The 20,155-nt window shown below is 33.2% G+C and overlaps 3 protein-coding genes across 4 annotated transcripts in view; 1 reads left to right on the top strand and 2 right to left on the bottom strand.

Annotated features, from left to right (window-relative positions):
• The window catches only part of LOC133175511 (sorting nexin-21-like), a 182,616-nt gene that overhangs the window by 121,870 nt on the left and 40,591 nt on the right, over nt 1–20,155 (bottom strand). The gene's annotated exons all lie outside the window — the stretch shown is intronic.
• Nucleotides 76–4,034, top strand: LOC133175368 (trafficking protein particle complex subunit 2-like protein). Its single transcript, XM_061310462.1, has 5 exons — nt 76–126; nt 2,903–3,075; nt 3,241–3,328; nt 3,563–3,642; nt 3,883–4,034. Exons 1-5 carry the CDS (start codon nt 94–96, stop codon nt 3,920–3,922), a joined length of 414 nt encoding a protein of 137 aa, XP_061166446.1. The 5' UTR covers nt 76–93; the 3' UTR covers nt 3,923–4,034.
• The window catches only part of LOC133175507 (DNA topoisomerase I, mitochondrial-like), a 118,149-nt gene continuing 103,346 nt past the window's right edge, over nt 5,353–20,155 (bottom strand). The window contains exons 1-20 of one of the 2 annotated variants that reach the window (XM_061310623.1): nt 17,272–17,406; nt 16,964–16,997; nt 15,779–16,506; nt 15,605–15,687; nt 14,081–14,186; nt 13,809–13,903; nt 13,502–13,617; nt 13,286–13,407; nt 11,967–12,089; nt 11,662–11,849; nt 11,484–11,547; nt 11,312–11,392; nt 10,178–10,321; nt 9,340–9,594; nt 8,846–8,960; nt 8,627–8,754; nt 7,901–7,995; nt 7,706–7,784; nt 7,164–7,234; nt 5,353–7,057 (exon numbers count right to left, since the gene is read on the bottom strand). In XM_061310623.1, coding sequence (XP_061166607.1) covers nt 6,955–7,057; nt 7,164–7,234; nt 7,706–7,784; nt 7,901–7,995; nt 8,627–8,754; nt 8,846–8,960; nt 9,340–9,594; nt 10,178–10,321; nt 11,312–11,392; nt 11,484–11,547; nt 11,662–11,849; nt 11,967–12,089; nt 13,286–13,407; nt 13,502–13,617; nt 13,809–13,903; nt 14,081–14,186; nt 15,605–15,687; nt 15,779–16,506; nt 16,964–16,997; nt 17,272–17,307 — 2,766 coding nt within the window. In that variant the 5' untranslated portion in view covers nt 17,308–17,406 and the 3' untranslated portion in view covers nt 5,353–6,954. Of the gene's footprint in view, nt 7,058–7,163; nt 7,235–7,705; nt 7,785–7,900; nt 7,996–8,626; nt 8,755–8,845; nt 8,961–9,339; nt 9,595–10,177; nt 10,322–11,311; nt 11,393–11,483; nt 11,548–11,661; nt 11,850–11,966; nt 12,090–13,285; nt 13,408–13,501; nt 13,618–13,808; nt 13,904–14,080; nt 14,187–15,604; nt 15,688–15,778; nt 16,507–16,963; nt 17,000–17,271; nt 17,407–20,155 lie in introns of those variants that run through there. The other variant, XM_061310624.1, reaches the window with a different exon arrangement.

Here is a 20,155-nt window from a genome sequence, read left to right as displayed (position 1 = left end):
AATAAAACTGACACATTTTACCATTTTATGTAATCCTTATCGTACTCGAATTATTCTAAGTACGAGAGATTTTACTTTCGGTTTACTTTCATCATGGCAGTTTGTGTAGCTGTCATCGCAAAAGAGGTAATATTGTTTTTTTTTTCCTCTGAATCATAAGAAGCTGCTTCCTTTCATTTGTTAAGAATAATACTAACTTACAAAGTTAATTACGTGTCCTTGAAGCCACGCTCTAAGCCTTTTATTCATTTGCAGGAAGGAGGGTTCTACAAATCTGTATTTCCTGTGTTATTTCACCAATCAAGGGTCCTCAGGGGACATGTAACAGTAACATAATCATGATTGTAACAAGTAATGGTTGAATTTAGTGAAGCATTGCCCAGATCCTCGCATTGCAAACATTCTGAACTAGCAGAATTACTAGTATGATTCACACAATTAAATATAAGCATCACATGCAATTAGCTGTTAGGAAAACCAAAGTACTATACACTTCAGTGCACAGAACTAGTTTAATTAGCAGTAAATAACATTAAGCTGAATTAACAATCAAGTTATCTTAAAATTAATATAAAACAGAAAGGTGTATCAAATAAATTCCGAGTACACATACTTACGGACTTACATATATACTGTACACTTGAACACTCACATGTGAACAGATACATATACCAGGGTTTGACACTAAGGCACGTCTGACCGACCCAGTCTAGTAAATGAGTGGTCTGGTCGTGTAAAATGTTCGTGAACTAGACCGACTGGTTATGTGTATGAAATAAATGATAACCCTCATTTCAGTCTTTCAAATAAATATTCTAAAAAGTTTTTTATTTTCATTTTTTTTTTTAATTCTTATTTGTCTGATAGAAAACATCACCCATCGCTCTGTAAAAGAAAACTTCCCCGCATGACACAATCGCTATTTTTAGCCCAGCTGTAATAGACAAGTTGCAATGGGAACTACCTTCGTTCAGTATTTAAAATTAGTATGAAGTTATTGAATAATATATTCTTTAATTCACAATGTATTTACATTAAGGGTAGGTATTTTTATACTACGTTTATTGATTGTTCCTTAATTAAGGCTTATAATATATGTATGTCATGCTTAACCCGACTTAATGGCTAGCGACCTATGGAAGAGTCTGTCAAAATATATCTTAAGGTCAGACGACACGTTCCTCAAATATATGTTTTGAATCTCTTAATATTATATCAAAAATTATTCATAATTGTCATTCTCTTGTGATTTCTACACTGTTTTCAATATATTTTTAAATGTAAGTACACCAAAAATTGTGATTTAGGCCATTCAGAAGATTACCCAAAAGGATTTTATAAGAAACATCACCCTCTGGTATTTTGTCCAAATGCCTGGTAAGGTACCTTAATTTTTTGTTAGGAAAATTGTGTTGGTACCTATACTTCAGTGACGAATTCTTGGGAAAAATTATATATTTTTGAGGAACATCACCTTAACAGGTGCGAGAGACGGTATCTTTATTAGTCCCCTACCGGTGAAACCGGAGGGGACTATAGGTCTCCTCTGAGTCTGTCTGTCCGTCTGTCCGTCCGTCTGTCTGTCTGTCTGTCCGTCTGTCTGTCTGTCCCTCTGTCTGTCTGTCAGTCTGTCCCACTTGGTTTTCCGCACTTTTTTCCTAAACGCTTGCAGATATTGAGCTGATTTTTGGTATGTGAGTGTATCTTGATGAGTTACAGATCAAGTTTGCATTTCGTTCCGCTTCATTGATTTTTGACAGAATTACGGCCTTTTCAATTTTTACGGGTTTTCCGCAATTTTCTTCTAAACGCTTGTAGATATTGAGCTGATTTTTGGTATGTGGCTTTACCTTGATTAGTTACAGACCAAGTTTGCATTTCGCCCCGCTTCATTAATTTTTCACGGAATTATGGCATTTTCAATTCTTAACGGGAACGGAACCAGATTACACTTGCCGGTAGGGGACTAGTATTGCTAATGCAATACTCTCAGAATGCTTGTTGAAGTATGGTTTCGAAACTTTTTTACATTATAATTAGCAGTTTATAAAAAGTCAATTTTCAAGTTTGGTCAGGGCTAGTGATTTTATGGTCAGGGCTAGTAAAAATTATTGGAAGTAGCCTGACTGGTCTAGAACTCATAAAAGTTAATGTCAAACCCTGTATACACACATACAAATATATACTAGCTCACATCAAATCATACAAAATGAAATGCATAAACATGTACACAAATGTTACATACAATACACAGTATGTATGTATTTGTATTTAAGGACATACGCAACGTAGTTTGAACTTTATTGTCTTTTCCCCTGAAGTTGAAGAGTTCCAATACTTAAAGGAACTGTGTGCTACATTTTAATGTCTTTATATTCTGTTGTACACTTCTTCTAAAACAAGTTTTGATAAACAATACATCTAGAATATATGTTTAGTAATTTTTGTATATTTTTCTTTGAATTATACAATAATTTTCATCAATTGATATCTCTTCAAAACCCCTGGTAATGCATGCTGATTTTTTGTCTACGAACATCTAATGGCACAATAATCTTAAATTAAGAATATCTTGAAAAATTATCAGTAGGTAAGGTACGTTGCGTATGTCCTTAATAGTCATTCACACTTCTACATGTATGTACATCACTATATATTTTAAAAGACAGATATATTTATTTTCCAAAGAAAGTAAATCTGACCATTGGGATTTGTGTAATATTTTGAGTGTCCTACTCCAAGACTGTACTTTATCTGAAAACCAACTAAGATAGATGGGTATTTGGGTGAATGGTTCTGAAGAACAATATTATCAATGACATTTTACAGCTTCTTGTATGATAATCTTCAAAGTTCACAGAAGGTAACTTAGCCTTTTGTAATATATTTATCTCTATTTCAGAACTACCCACTTTTTATCAAGACCATTCCAACAGATAATGAATTGAAGTTCTACTACACTGTACATACCTCACTAGATGTTGTAGAAGAGAAAATTTCCTCTGTGGGGAAAAACACAAATGAACTCCGAGAACTGTACCTTGGATTGCTGTACCCCACGGAGGACTACAAAGTGTATCCTTCACAATCACATTTAGTAAATAACAACAACCCCCTTCCCACAAGCTCACATAGGAGGGATTGTGTAATGGTTTCAGATCAATCAAAGTTACATGTATTTAATATTAAATTATACACATTTTATTGTTACCTGCTTTGTGTTCTTAACTGAAATATTAGATATGGCTATGTCACAAATACCAAAGTCAAATATGTCATTGTTGTAGAATCCATTAATTCAAATTTACGGGACAATGAAATTAGAAGTGTAAGTAGAGAAAACTACTCCAGGAATGACATCAAATTTCAAATCATTCGGTTATTTACAGCTGTACTGGTACTTGTAAAATCCTGTCTCTGGGGGCTTCAGATATGGTACATGTATTACAAAACTGCATGAGAACAGACAATATAATGCATAAATATATTTAATACTGCAACATCAATTCTGAAATGATACTGTTGAAATTTACTATAAATGGTAGAGTAATGTGTTTTTCAGATGTTCAGAAAATTGCATAATGCATATGTGGATATGTTATGTAATCCTTTCTATACGCCAGGAGAAAATATTACATCACAGTAAGTTAATTTGTATAATTCTCAGTCAAAATAGCCTTTCTCTTTTGCTTGTATCATTTATACCCACATGATGGACATTTTATTTGATTTACTACAAAGGTTAAAACTCATCTATTCAATTTACTGTAAAATCATACACCTTCCATTAAAGTACTTTAATAACAGGTGTGTTTCATCTTCTTAACTATGATTTTCTTTAGTGATACAAGAATTACAGAGGCATTTGCATTTCTTTTCCAGGACATTTGAGAATGTGGTAATATCCATGATGCATGACTAGGATTGAAGAAGGACCAATGACATTTTTTTTTTTTTTTGGATAATTGTGCAATAATGATGTTTGTTATGAACAGAATGTAAATACCAATTTGACATTAAACATTACAAAACTATTTAAATCTGTACTGGTTCATTGTTTAAATTGTACTGACAGCTATACATTTGAGGTAAAGATAACAACAGTAACTATTCACAAATTTTCCGCAGAAATTTGTCCCAGCTTAACTATAAAGTATATTAAAAGCATATAGTGGCAATCTAAGAAATCCGCATAATTTCCTGTGCGATGATTAAACAGAAATTGTGATTCCGCAGATATGACCTCATGAGGAAAAAAGTACATCAACAGTATTTCGGGCAGTGGGTATTTTTTTTTTCATTTATTTATGCATTTTAATATTTGATAACTATAACATTTTTTATCACTTCTTTTCAGAAACATGGTAAACAATTCATAATTAATTTTCAAGTATAGTGTATTTTGAGTAGAGAACAAAATATTGGCATTTTATGCAACTTAACCTACCCTTAAGGGACTTGAAGGGTACGTGAGACCAAAACCTCAGATTATAATTGATGTGCAGAACTTCTGGGCATAAAGCAGAAAAATTTGATGTTCAGTCAAACGTCGTCATCTCGAACTCAATGGGACCAAGAAAAAAACTTCGAGATATGTAAGGATTCGAGATTTCAAGGTAAAACACTTTAAGAATTAGTGATTGGGACTTCCAAATCTCTTTGACGTGTCCATGGTACTGTGCCCCCCCCCCCCCCAATAATTTTGCCGATATATAGATAACTAAAGAAAATATAGCTACTATATGCTTGTGCCCCCTCAATAAAAATGTCTGATGACCTTTTATTTTTGCTTTTCAAGGAATTTGTGGTAGTTGATAGTGCCCCCCAACTGTGCCCCCCCCCAACTGAAATTGCTTCCTATGGGTTCCTGTGCAAGGAAAAGATGATTTTGTATTGAAAATTAATCTCCTTTACATTTGCACACCTAACAGACAAATGTCACGTTGGAGGTGGATGGGTTTAAGGTATATTCAGATTTGAATTTCTGCTTGAAAGTCTAATAGAACCCACCAAAATATACTCTGTAATCTTTAAGTCTCCCTTTTTCAGACCTAGAAGATTCTGATGTCTGACTTTCCTTTTACCAATACAAATAAGTCAAAGATGTGTGACAAATGAACATTTGTGGCCAAAAGAGTGTCCTCCCTTGGTGGACAGAAACATTTAATCATTCATGCAAGTCACTCAGCACTCCATAGTTATTTTTCCAAGGACCCTTGGAAGTGTATAGAATTTTTTATGCATGTGTAGTGATCTGCCCTTAAGATATAAAATAAATTGAAATCTAGCAGTATATTACTCAAGTTTTAATCAATTAAAACACAGCCCTTATATTTATAACAGAACAAGATGTATTCATACCAAGTTTATTTGGACAATAATAATGAGATGCTTTGATATTTTATTGGTTTTGTACATTTCATCCGTAACGATAAAACAGCTCATAAACAATTGTATCACACAAATATAATAACAGAGCTTGTCAACACATCACAGAATGATAACAATTCACAAGATGTAATGGAATTAAAAGATATACTGGAATTTGACAGGGATTTCTCATCAAATGTTAGACACAACCTAGCTACTTCTAATTTATGTTGGAGATATAATGATTTTTTATTTAAACTTACGAGATCTATTTTTACATGCTGATACATGGACATGCAAAAGTCTTCAGTGTTTGGAATAAAAAAAATTGTAAATGAAAGACTAAAAGCATCTACTGATGTGACATGCAATACTCTGACATTTAATTATGATGGATATGTCATGTTTTAACATTAAATAAGTGCCAAACATGAGGTAGACTAAAAAGGACCTGACTGATATCACTCATTCCATTGTCAGGCACTTTGTTGCTATTTATTTAATGTAGACTTCTTTAATGAAATTATGAACAAAAATATATTACAAGAATTTTTGAAAAAAAGGAATGAAAAATATTTTCTAACAAAACCAATTGCAGAAGTAGAGATTGAGAGCAAAATTAACTTTCATTCAATGATTGCAACTCAAGACTTTTTTATTTAAAAAAAAAATTGACATGCACATTTGATAAAAAAATTCTTAAATATCCAGAACTATACCATATTAGCTTAAATACAAAGTAAGGACTTTCATCGATGGTTAAACCAAGCAGATATAAACAGGCAAAGAATGTGTAACATGTTGACACTGGCGAGGCTACTCGTAATGAAATTTCCCATTTTCATTTAAGTATTAATATGAATAGTTAAATGTTACTGGAGTGTAGAAAATCCACTTCATACTTAAAATTGCTGGCAATGTACAGTCATTTCCTATCTGCAATAAATCTTTTAACTGTTTTCCTTTAAAAAGATACTGTTTTCTACACAAATAAATCTAAAACCCTAAAATTAAGTTTTAAAAGGGAACTCAATTAAGAAAAATAAAACTAGTTATGCAATAATGATATTAAGAAATCATGCATCATTTTATACGTTCAAAAGCCCTTCTAGATCTATGACAGTCACAATGGTTTCTTTTTTCTGTTGTTTTAAAAATATATTCTATAAAAACATGATGAAATTAGCAACTGGTATTCAATTCATGATTAAAATGCCTTCTATTCATTGACAAAACTGATTTAAAATATTCATAATTTAAAACATGCACTAAACTTAACATTCTGACAAACTACTTAGAAGGATACAAATATACAAGTCTTGCAGACCATAAATTAAATTTTTATAAATCTACATTAATGCTTATATTACAAAAATGTAATTTATACAATTCATTCTTCATTAACATGTTCTGACCATCTACCCTTTCTTCATTCTAATAATGTATAAAGTTTATCTGGCACAATATCTCAAATTTTAATCATCTGCACCAAGAAATGGTTCTGCATCAGTTAAATGTCCAACACAGTCATGCCCATTGTATCCATAATAAAGAATTCTTCCTTCAGCTAAGGCATTACTGTTGTTAAAATTCAAAGTCAGCTTCTGCCATGTCTATAGCCCACCTAAACTTCTCGCGCTGCGTTTTGTTGTAGATTTTTTCTACAGGAACCTCCCATTTTTTGCACCTAAAATGAATTAAACATTTTATCAGCAAAACTTAATTTCACTATAACCTGCAGTTTTGAGCCACAGAATGTTGAAATTAAGAAGTAAAATTGCATGTCCACCTACCAAGCAACAGAAATCCTGGGATCCAGATAGTTAAGTTTGGAGGTTCCAAGGGCTATCTCCTTGTTTTCTTCCTATTAAAACAAAATTTAATCAGAATTCTGTTGATGCATGTAAACTATAGAACATTTTGAGATGTATTTGAATGCTATCCAATATGCTACTCAGAAGATGTGAAATAATGTGGATCTAAAACATCCATACTTTAAAAATTAAGTCTACAAAGTTCTCTCCCTTTATTTGCTATACGTATCCTTATTGCAAGAGATACTAAATTTTCCGAACAATTCCACTAAATTTGTCTCAATTATTCTACAAATATTGTAAACATACAGACAACTAGATATATGCAAACTGACAGACAAACGAAAATGTTTTTTCTCTCCTCTCAAAAATGTTTGCAAATGTAAAAAAAAAAGCCCAAAACCTTTAAATCTTTCAGAATTCTAGAATTATTCTTGAAGTAGTGTGTTATACCTCTATACAATTACCCAGGGATTACATAATACAAGTCTTTCTTTTAATGATGGAAGTATAACTGTTACCTTGTCTGTGGCCTGAACTTCCAGCTTAGTCAATTGTTCCTCCAATCTCTCCAACTGGGCCTTTCTTTTTGTCAGAGCCCTAAATAATTGAAAGGAAAACAGTGTTTAAAAGAGTATTGTGAACATGGTGAAATTGACCACTGCAATGTATTTGACTTTTTCAGATAATAACTCTTATTTCAGGAAACCTCTTACTGTTTAGCCTTCTCCGTCTTTGTGGCCTTGTAGTCAGCCTTGGCGTCCTTCACGTTCTTCTTGGCTTCCTTAATGGCAGCTTTCTTATCCTCAATCTGAGAAAAAAATAAAAACATTTTAAATGGTCAATCATATACAGGTAAAAAACCCACACAAATAACAGTAATGACTAATGATACTTGTTAAGACAAACACCCTTGTAAACCAAACATACTAAAAGCTCTTTTCAGTTAAAAAATTTCAATCTTTGAACAGACAACTGACTGGGCTATTGTAGATCTATGTATTAGGTTGGTATCAATTTGAAATAAAATTTGGATCACCATATACTGTAGGGCCATCATAAGAATTTTATTTGAAGCACATGTACTCTGACCCATATTTTTCCAGGTGAGTAGGCAGGTAGTTTGTTTGTTTTAATTATCTAATACATTGATAAATGTTACTAAAATTACAGATGCAGTGCAAGTTGACAGTTGAAGACCTAATGCAAGGTACTTGTAGGAATTAGAATTATCAATTTTTAAAAAAATCCCATTTTTACATTCAATTTTCAGGGAATTTTGACCAAAGGATGAAAAAATAACAATTTTTTTTAGCTAACAGCAAGATTTGGAAACATTAAGTTATTGCAAGCTATGATACATATTAATCCAATTTTTTTTTATCCCATTGAATTATTTTCCTATAATTAGTTACATATTGTGCACTGTATCCATTACAAACCTTGTTCTGCAAGTTCTCCATCTGTTTACCAAAGTTTTTAGGGGCTGCCCTCTGATGGTTACACAAGATGGCTACAGCACGGTTAGCTCGATTATAAGACAATAACTTAGCTGCCACACCATCATCAGCTGAAACAGACAACATTTCAGAATCTTTCCTCGTAAGACATCGCTCAAGTCAGCAAAGTCACATTTGATAGACTGTGAAAGCTCCACCTACCTTCAGTCAGGATATTGAGCTGCTCTTGCAGTGTTCGTGAAGCATTGTATGTTCGGAAAACTTTGGCTGTTAGGCCTTCCATCAGGTCGTGAAGATGTTTGTTCAGTATTGTGGTCTAAAAGTAAACTGCCATTTTAAGTAATCAAAGAGACAAATTTTGACTCTACCTATAACAAGAATAATACATTCATTTTCCTCTCTTTCTTTTTCCAGTCAAAATTATCTGATTAGAGATTTTTTTTTCTAATCCTGAAGGGAGATTTTACAGCAATAAAACATCTATGTTTTCAAACATACATTGAGCAATCAAAGACATAAATTATCTGATTAGAGATTTTTTTTTCATCCTGAAGGGAGATTTTACAGCAATAAAACATCTATGTTTTCAAACATACATTCAGACGATCAAAGACATAAATTATCTGATTAGAGATTTTCTTCTCATCCTGAAGGGAGATTTTACAGACAATAAAACATCTAGTTTTCAAACCTACATTGAGACGATCAAAGACATCATCATCTCCTGCTTTGTTTTCCATGAAGAGCTGTAAATTTTTGAAGACCCTTTTCTCGACAGGAATTCTGTTGTAGTATCGGATAGAGTCCTTACCCAGGAAATCAAACTCTACCACGTACTCTTGGTCGTCGTATTTCTCATGAAGGTTTAAATGTTCCTTCCTCAGGGAACAGCAGCCGACAGTGTCTGCGGTCTCACCTTCTTCTTTTTCATTACCAGCTCTCAAGGCAAGCTACATACATAGACACAGTAATAAGATTAAGAGTATAGGAGTCCAAAGAAAATACCACTAGTCAAAAATGCATTTATGCTATAAAAAATTAATCTTAAGTTTCTCAAGTCAAAAATTTTAATGCAGAAAGGAGGTCTTTTCTTTCTTTTTTTGTTTTTTTTTTTTTGAAGCAGGTATTCTCTTTTTTTCTGATCCACAAAAAGATGATATCAACTGATTCTTACATTTTTTAACTTTTATATTAATTATAATGTGATGTCAAGTTTAAATAACGTTATTCAAAATATTTTTATAAAAGTTTATCCATAAAATGATGTTTTAATGAAAAATATATTGTGTATCTAATAAAAACATCCTTCCATTAGCATGAATAAAAAGGGGCATAACTTATTTTTCTTTTTAACTTGAAAGAATAATAATATAGTTATTTCCTTTTTCAATAAAATTGATCAATGCGACAGTATTTTTTTTTTGGCCTTATCAAAAAATTTTCAAACTTAATTATTACAGAGGATTGTTTAGATGAAAATATTTCTGGAAAGAAGGAAGTGAATTTCATGATTATAAAGTGTGACTTTCTTACTTTATCAATGAAGTAGAGAGCTACAGCTCTCTGTCTAATCCTCATTTCCTTGGACTTCCAGTCCTCTCGGTACTGGGCTCGGATCTTGTCAACACATTTATGTAGTCTTCTAGCTGTCTCGTACTTTTGCCAATCTTTCTCTCCCTGTTAGTCCATAAATTAATATTAATAATTCACACAAGAACTATTACATGTCTCCACTTTATTAACTCTTTCAACACTGAGTAACTTTTATCAACCAAGCCCTGGTACACTGAGTAACTTGGGCCATCACTAACACTTCACCTTCCATCACAAAAAATACAGTAACTTCTTTATTTCTTTGAATATTTTAATAAATGACACATTATTAGAAAGGTGAGAGATTTCTCTTTTAAATGATATCAAATTTATATACATTCAAAATTATTTAGCAAGTCAAAAGCACTAATAAAAATAATAATTACGTTTTATAACTGATCTTATGTAATATTTTAATAAATTTGCTACTATGAAGTTTCAAAATCGCTTATGTTCTTTCCAACGTTCAAAAGAGAAATTATTTCCAAGTAAAATGATATGCAATATGTCAGAATTTATTGAAAAATAAGTCAATAATAATAAATAAATAAAAAGTGGCATTTCGGGACATCGGGAGAAGTCTGGGGCGTCGAAAAACATCCTCTGTTTCGGAGCCTTTAAAGTCCGATTCCGAGTCAATTTTCTCTGACAAGATTTCTCAACATTGTTAAAACTCATATTTTTGTTGTCTAGAAACATCTATAATATCTATTTCCCCAATTTTATTAAAGTTTTCATCGCCAGAAAGATCCTACATTTTGTTGTTAACCGCCATTTTGCTTTCTTCTTTGTTTTCTTTAAGATTCATCTAATTTTCCTTATTTTTCCGGGATTTTCGCCATGTGGTCCGCCATATTTGTTAACGGATGTTTATATCCATCTACCCATAATTCATAGTGAAAGTTCTTGCGCAGAGAATGCTTTCTATTTCTAAGAATAAACGTTTACTTCCAGTTTTGTGTCTGAGACCGATGAATCAGTCTACCGTGTTCCAAGACGAAATTTTATCAGATCTATGTATCGGTCTACAGTGTTGAAAGGGTTAACATACAATGTACACTAACTTTTCCTCACCTTCAGTCTGGAAGCTGCATTCAACATGACATATTTAGTACTGCCCTGGATATTCTCATTCCAGCAAGCAAGCCAAGACACCTACAATCATAGGATTCTGTTTTATTAACTGTACACAGGATTCTACACAGATGAGGTTATGATAAATGAACACAAGTCAATGTTCTCTTACCTTGTTGTCATGGCGCACTTCTTTCCATTTATGACCAGGCGGAGGGCTGGGTATTTTTGAACCCCTGAAATAAAACATACAAGTTCACATTTCTCCTGCAGTCCTTCCATAAATCAGACATATATTTAAGTTGTTTTCACTATCACTACATACTGACATAATGCCCCCTGTTACTCACTTGCTACAATTGATGATGACATCCTCCGGGAGGGTCCTTGTCTTCAGCATGCCCTGCTTGGGGTGGTCTCCTCGCCCTCGGAAGAGACCTGGAGGTTCTATCCTAAAGTTTCCAATCTTCTCCTTGTGGTTATCCATCACACAAAATCCATATTCTTTCTGAATCTCTTCATTTTTCAATTTCTCAGCCTGAGAGACATTAAATTGTAAGCAATTCAGTAAAGTAATAACAAAACTTCTATGTTAATAGGACTAAGTAAAAGATGAATTTCACTGCTGGTTAAACATCACAATATAATACAATACCTTTTTCTCTTCCTTAGATCGATTTTTTCTTTCCTCAGATTTGAGCTTGAAATACTCTGCCATTTCCTTAAAGTTGCATTTCTTCAAATCTTTAATCAAATCCCTCTCATGGGATGTCATTGTCTGGGAAAAATAAAGAATAATTATTTCTATTTCTTAATACTTTCTCATCTATGGAATTTTTCTTCTAGACTAATGACTGTTATCCTATGTTGAAAATGAAAAAAGTAAACTCAATATACATGTACTATGATTGATCCCAATGTCCAAAAAATATTTTTATTGGAGTATATAGGGTCTTTAAAATGACTTTGTGAATCAACAGACAGCGAGGAATATTCATTGAATCATTTTCATTTTCTTGCAATAAACTTGATATTAAGTTTAATAACTTTATACCAAATTAATATTGAAAATAAAGGCTAGCCATCAAGAACTACATGTATTTTAAATCTTCTTCTAAGTGAAAAACTAAATCTCAATTGTAAAACAATCAGTTAACATTAATGTATACATGTACTTTACATATAATCTCCAAATCAATCAGTTAATATTAATGTATACTTTATGTATAATTTTCAAAATTTGCAACCATTTCACAAGTGTTAAAATTATTCGTCTATAAAATAGCATGCAAACATCAAAGAGGACAATAATGATCATTTCTTCATACTGGTCTTTTGACTATTGACACTTATGATTATTTACCTATCTCTAGCTTTCTGACTAGTGAACACCTATGATTATTCACCTATCTCCAGTTTTTGGATTAGTGAACACCTATGATTATTCACCAATCTCTAGTTTCTGGACTAGTGAACACCTATGATTATTCACCTATCTCTAGTTTTTTGACCAGTGAACACCTATGATTATTCACCTATCTCTAGTTTTATGACTAGTGAACACCTATGATTATTCACCAATCTCTAGTTTCTGGACTAGTGAACACCTATGATTATTCACCTATCTCTAGTTTTTTTTTACTAGTTGACTGGTGAACACCTATGATTATTCATCTATCTCTAGTTTTTTGACTAGTGAACACCTATGATTATTCATCTATCTCTAGTTTTTGGACTAGTGAACACCTATGATTATTCACCTTTCTCTAGTTTTTTGACCAGTGAACACCTATGATTATTCACCTATCTCTAGTTTTTTGACCAGTGAACACCTATGATTATTCACCTTCTCTAGTTTTTTGACCAGTGAACACCTATGATTATTCATCTATCCCTAGTTTTTTGACCAGTGAACACCTATGATTATTCATCTACCCCTAGTTTTTTGACTAGTGAACACCTTTGATTATTCACCTTTCTCCAATCTTTCATGAAGTTCTTGTTAAATACGTCCTTGGTGGTGTAATCATGCTCCAACATCTTGGCGTAAAAAGTGGCCACTTCTTCAGCAGGCTCAGACAATTTCAACTCTTTCCCTGTCAAATAAAAAAAAAATCATCAAGAATTTACTCTAAATTTGTTTCTTTAAAGTTATAGAAACAGAAAGTCAAGGGAAATAAAATGCAATACCCTCATAGTAAAATCTGACGTCGTCTGGCAATGGTTCATAATCCGGGGCAAATAAGGGACCTTTGTGCTCCAGTGAATGCCACTTCACACCGTCATCCCTACGTTCCTCTTCCCACCTACAAAAATTAACCATGGGTGTATTCATTAAAACATCTCTTTACATGCTAATCCTAAGTAAGCTTCTACCGACAGTAGACAGTGATGCAGTTTGTTTTCACCATCCTACGAAGATGTTTGGTAACTGATAGGAAATCTTAACAACAGCTCTCAGTAATGTAGAGTAGGTCTATAACATTTTGTACTCTACCATCTCCAAACTTCATGTGTCTCTTCTTCTTTGACTTTCTTGGAGGGAGATTTATTTTCTTGTTTTCCACTTTCAGTCTTTACTTTCTTTTTCTTCTTCTATAAATGAGATCAGCAATTATTCATATATTCAATCAGTAACAAGCTTTTTCAACAAACTTCTTTGAAGAAATTGAGATTAGATTTAAAAAAAAAAAAATATGTGAGAAGTTCCAAGTCAGTTTGTTGTGTAAGCATGATAATAAAAACCTCTGGTTGATTTTCCGAGCGTACCTTAATAGGAACATCATCATCAAAGTCTTCAGTTTTTCTCTTTTTAGCACTGCTTGGTTTTTCTACTTTTGCTTCCTTCTTTATCTTCTTCTTCTCTTTTTCAATTCTGAAAAATTTTGTTTTCTTAGTTACTGACCATTTCAAAATTAAGTATGATCTGAAAGACCCTATAAACTATATGTCATTTTGGACATAAGGAATCCAGTAAAACAGGTATTTTTCACAAACAATCCAATTTTTTGCTTTCTTTGAGAGCATTTTTAGATCACAGGAAAAATTGTCATCATTAATCAATAGGAAAAGAAAGCATACTTAATACAGTGGTTCCCGTTTTATCGAATAGTCAAGTTGTCAGCCTAGTTTTATCCGAATAGCCGAAAATTAGAATAGCCGATTGCTCCATACCGAGTCCAAAGATAGATGTATAGAGCTACATGTATTGATAATACATCGTAGCAAATTTCAAGCTTGCACTTTCGTTTTTCTTTTGACATGTTTACTTAATGACTTTACTAAAAATAATTTATTTCACTTACTTATGAATTTAATATGAAATTTTTTTTCAAATAAATTGACGTATAGAATATATTCTTTGATAGTTATTGCCATCTTTCTTCAGCACATGTTTACATTCCTTCTTCGATGGTCGCCATTTTGGAAACGGAAGTAGACTAAATGCTTGACTAATAACCGTAAACTATTTTTCCCTGGATAGAGTGTAAATTAAAAATAAACAAAAATATTAAATATATATAATTGTTGTTTTTATTTGTTTCTTTAATACCGTTACGTATTTTATACTGTGTGTGAGTTTACCAGTCTCGTTCTTGTCTGCTGAAGAGAGATTTTGAGAGCCATGTGGAGAAAGATGGTATGAATTTTGAGACGTATTTTTATAGAATGGGCCATTTGTGATTTTTACCATAAATTTTGCACTGAAAAATGAATAAATATTAAGCCAATTGACCAAGTTAAACGATTGAATAGGCTTATTTCATTATCCAAGCAAATTGTCATACACAAGCTAATCAGTTCAATAATTAAAATTTCACGCTGAAAAAATTACAAATAATTGTCATAATTAACAAGTGCATCATTGAACCCAAGCTGATCACCACAACTGTAATCAAAACATATCTATTTACTATGCCCACTATTGACACAGGTAAGGTGCCTGTGTGCGTCCAGCCGTAACTAATCCCCTTCATTGTCGTACTCAAGCCAGTCAAGGTAATTGGTGTCAAACTGTGTAAACAAAGGCTTCACATACGAAGTTGGAGGTGTGAACAAAGTGCTGATTATCAAAAAACACTATGATAGTCAAAATTTTTGTATCGGATAAAACGAAAGTCCAATATTTCTCATCAGAATATCAGGTGAAATTATTAATAAATATATAAGAAATGGTTTTGTGCTCTGATATTATATTGAAATAGCCGAAATATTCGTTAAACCGCTATCCGATAAAATGGAAGCCACTGTATGCCAATAATTCCAGAGGATAAGCATTTTGAGAATGCCTACCTTGCAGAAAGGGGTTCATCATCGTCATCATCCGATTCATGTGGTCTCTTTTCCTGGGGTTGTTCTTTCTTTATTCTAGTAGCCTACATATTGAAGCTATAATCAGTTTCTGCATAAGGAATTGAGGCAGCTAATGTAGCTTATGATATTGGAAAGTTGTTACAATAATCTTACCAAAGGTATTTCATCATCACTCATATCTTCCTCTTTGACTTGTTTAACGGGTGAAGACTCCTTCTTGCTGGGGGACTTGCTAGGAGATTTCTCCCGTACTGGCGACTTCACAGGGGAAGACGGCTCAGATTTGACCTTTACTTTTTCAACCTCCTCTTTTGACTTCTCCTTATGCTTTTGCTCTGATGATGAAGAACTGTGCTTAGAGCTGCTCCCATCCTTATGCTTGTGGCTGCTTGAAGACGAGCTGTGCTTGTGACTGCTTGATGAGCTGTGCTTGCTCGACCCCTCTTTGTGGCTGCTGGAGCTCCGCTCTTTGCTGCTGCTTGAACTTTTCTCCTTTGAACTCCCCTCCTTATGGCTGCTAGAACTACCTTCTTTGTGGTTGCTGCTTGAGCTGGACTTGTGAGATGAGCTGGAATGCTTACTGCTCGAGTTCTTATCCTTTGAGCTTGAGCTACTCCTCTCCTTGTCTTTGTGTTTGCTGGAACTAGAACTGCTGCTATCTTTATGTTTGCTGGATGAGCTTGAGCTGCTATGATGTTTGCTAGAACTGCTGCTCGAGTGCTTTGAGGATGATGAGCTATGTCCATGTTTAGAGCTTGAGGAATGCTTTGAGCTCTTGTGCTTATCATCATCCTTGATCATCGGAAGAGTCGCATGTCCATTCTGCTCAGCATGATTGGCATGATTTACTTCACTGCTTGCCATCTTAGCTTTTAATTCAACTAAACAATTTGGTAAAAAAAAAAAATCAAATAGTGAAACGAAGGATTTCTTATCGTTATTTCACTTTATGTGATATTTTAATCAAAGATGTTAAATGTATTAATATGTTTTTTAACAGAAAAAAAATAAAAGACTTTAACAATTTCTTTAAAAACCAAAGTTTTTTTGCAATGCAGTTCATTATAACATTTTAGAGTTACTTCCCTTAGAAAGAATTAAAAGCCACAAAATAATTAATATTCATTTATCTACACCGTATCTATATTTATCTAGGAAATTCTTAATCTCTTTCTAGAAATGTTCAAAAACACATATAAGAAGTTACTGATTCATTGTATGTGTTTTTCTTGTTTGATGTTAGGCGACTACATGTTTTGCTCTAAGTCGGAATATCGACTGGACTTAGTCTCCGCGCAGCCATTTCTGCAATCTTAGCAGATGGAGTCATTTTCTTACCTTTGTCGTGGATTCCCGGGGACACGACGGCTTCCTAGACAGAAGAAAAACAAAGATTTTTACCTCATCCAACGACCTATTCAATTAATACATTTAAATGCTTGTCTTGTAACTTGTATGCTGGTTTCAAAATCGGCTAAAAAACAGACAGTCGATGTGGACTTAGAAAATTTGCGGCCATCTTGACTTAGTCGTTTTCATCGTCCTTTGTTACCCTAACTTTTACCGACGCGAGAGAAATATCTACGACTTTGAATAACTATTTTTCTACATCAAATTACTAAGAAATGTATAATCAAATTACTGACCTGATTTACAGTCGATTCTCCATCTACTAAATCCATTCTCGGTAAAAATTATTTTTGTGTACAATCAGCACGATGTGTAGGTATCGCTGAACGGCTAAGTGCAAGATGATGACCAGTAGGCATGCGCAGCAATGCTGTCGTCATGAGTGTCAGCTCACTAGGATGTTGTTTTTTGTCATGTTTTTATTTCATTTTTGTTGTCTAATGACTTCATGTAAACGTGATACGTGATAGGATAACGAAAATTTTAATACTTTTTCACTTCTTCTTATTTTTAAATCGTAAAGACTAAAGGGGAAAACCAAGACCAAGTGCTTCTCCAATAGTGGCGGGAAATTTTAAAAATATTGCGTTCAGGGTTTTACAATGGTGAAAATTGAAAACAACCTCTGATAGTATTTGCTGGCATCAGTGAACAATGGTAGTCATTGGCCACTAAATCTTAAGAGCAGCAATATTTCCCCGATAGAAGATTTTTAGACCATTTTATTGGGGGGGGGGGGTGGATCCAGGAATTTAGGTGGGTGGTTGTGAAATTTATTTCAGAGGCAGGGGTCTGGGGACCACCTTAAGGCCCCAAGTGAGTTCAGGGCGTGAAGCCCCCGGAAGCTGTTGAATTTTAGTGATTTTAAAGTAAATTTACCATATAATTAAATTCCATACAAATACAAACACTTTAAATAGTATCAATAATCAAATTATCAGCTGATTAGGTAAGAATTTCCTTTTAAATAGTCAAACTCAACAAACTCGCCATTGAACCGTGATTTGAACCCACCCACTTATGTATATATTTTTCGTACTGAAGCCCCCCCCCCTCTTTCATCATGTCTCCCCATTTTTTATCGTGTGTCATAATTTTAGCAAATATTAGCCATAAAATACATGATTTCTGAGTCACAATGACTTCCCTGTGCAAATATGAAACCTCATGATATGAAATCAGAACCCATTGACTTGGAAAGACGGTTTACAATTAGCTGGTTGTAATTTGCTGGGGAAAAATACGACAGATCATAGAGCTATACACGTGTGTGGCTGACAGACAAGCAGTACGTGCGCAAATTTTAGACTCGTTTTCCTAAAACGACCTATCTCAGAGTATTTCATGCCAAAAATTCTTAAAACATTTCACCACTGATGTTTCTGCTAAATCTTCCCCCAAAATTCTTCAAATTGCCGTCATCAGAAATGGAAGAGAAAGTGCATTGAAATAAGAAAATAATATAACTCTTAATGACATAAATGTCTATTATTCCTTTATAGATTTGCCAAGTTGAACTGTCTTGTTTGTTTCATTAGGCCCCACAAGCTTAGGTATAATGGTTTGTATTTCACTTGTCTTATAACATACATTTCTTTTGGAAAATCATATAAGTTAAACCAACATTTTATATGAGTGATCCAGAGGGTTTGTGAGCCTTAATTTTTGCCAATATCCACGCTCACCATTTTCACGTGTAAACAAAATCATTCTTCTTCACTTTCCGAGGTTAAAAGAATTTCTATTACAAGTAAATCGACATCTTTAGTAAAGGTTATTTTCTATAGAATTTTCAGGTTTCAAAAACTCATAGCAGATATGTTTTGTGCATGGAACATGATTAAGAAAATTAATTCTGTGCTGATATTGGCTGGTTAAAAAGTAGAATACATATGTGATGCCGTTTTTGCAAGAGTGCCAAATGTTGTGTGCTATACATATATATCTATTTCTATTTTCAGAGTATTTTAATATACTAATTTAATATAATGACAGTTTTTCATTTATATATACACATGTAACCAAATTTTTGGATTAAGGGGGGGGGGGGGTTAGTCTTTTGCTGTAGTTTAATATATAAATTCTCATTTAGATGCCCCCTCACTTTTTTTTATTGTTGTAAGATTGAGCACTGGCAAATTCCAACATTTAAAAAAAATCTACCAAAATTAGAGAAAGGTCTACACCCTCACGAAAGAGGTTTTTCGAGTTTGGCTTGAACTTTAGGTTTTTCGAGGAGGGGGTGGCCTGTAGTTCATTAATTATAAATTTGGTTGTTTTATGTTTATCAAAGTGTTAAAATCATGCCATGATTTTATAAATTAATAATATTCAACGCATTTTATGTAAGTATAATATTAACATTGCATATAAATGGCGCGAAAGGTCCTGAAATGTTCAAATACTGAAATATTTCATTTACACCCCTTTATACGGCCTTACCGTGCATTGATAGTAGTGACTTATTTTTTCGAGAGAGTAACTTTTTTAACATAAACCGCTACCAATGGCATTAGTATCGTTATTATGAATGTTATATATGTTATGTGTACACACATCTCAGCATCGACAAATACCATACATTACCTGATAATCACATATACTCAGTATTTGGTCCACTTGTCCTCACATTTTCACTCCAACATTGTTGTCCTTTTGTCCTCACATTTTCACTCCTTCGTCTTTGCTTCATTGCACCCTCATATTTTTGCTCCCAAGTGTTGAAACCCTTAAATTCTTACTTCTTTTTGTTGTACCCCTCAATTTCCCACTCCTTTGCCTTATGGACAAGTGATTGAGTAGCTGTATCAGTACACCAGGCTTATATCATAGTCATATTGTAATAAAATTATATGGTTACTAGTATTTTAAGGACAAGTCCAAGTTTCTTAATTTTCAAAGAAATTCATGTTCACAGCTATAGTGTCATAACTATTTTCAAAATTGGGTTTTCTTACGATCAGATTTTCTATAATCTAATCAGATAGAAATTGACATCTTATATATTTTTTTCAACAAGTTCATGTAAAAAAAAACAAAACCAATTATTTTGTATAATCAGGTCCCTGGTATAATGGGGATAAAATCAAAATTTTTATGAATGAATTGGTAATGCTGAAT

Source organism: Saccostrea echinata, unplaced genomic scaffold (genome assembly GCF_033153115.1).
Source record: "Saccostrea echinata isolate AGI-Se365-2 ecotype Australia unplaced genomic scaffold, CSIRO_AGI_Sech_v1 ptg000062l, whole genome shotgun sequence".
In the NCBI taxonomy this organism is placed as follows: Eukaryota; Metazoa; Mollusca; class Bivalvia; order Ostreida; family Ostreidae; genus Saccostrea; species Saccostrea echinata.
This window is presented reverse-complemented; position numbering and strand designations above follow the sequence as displayed.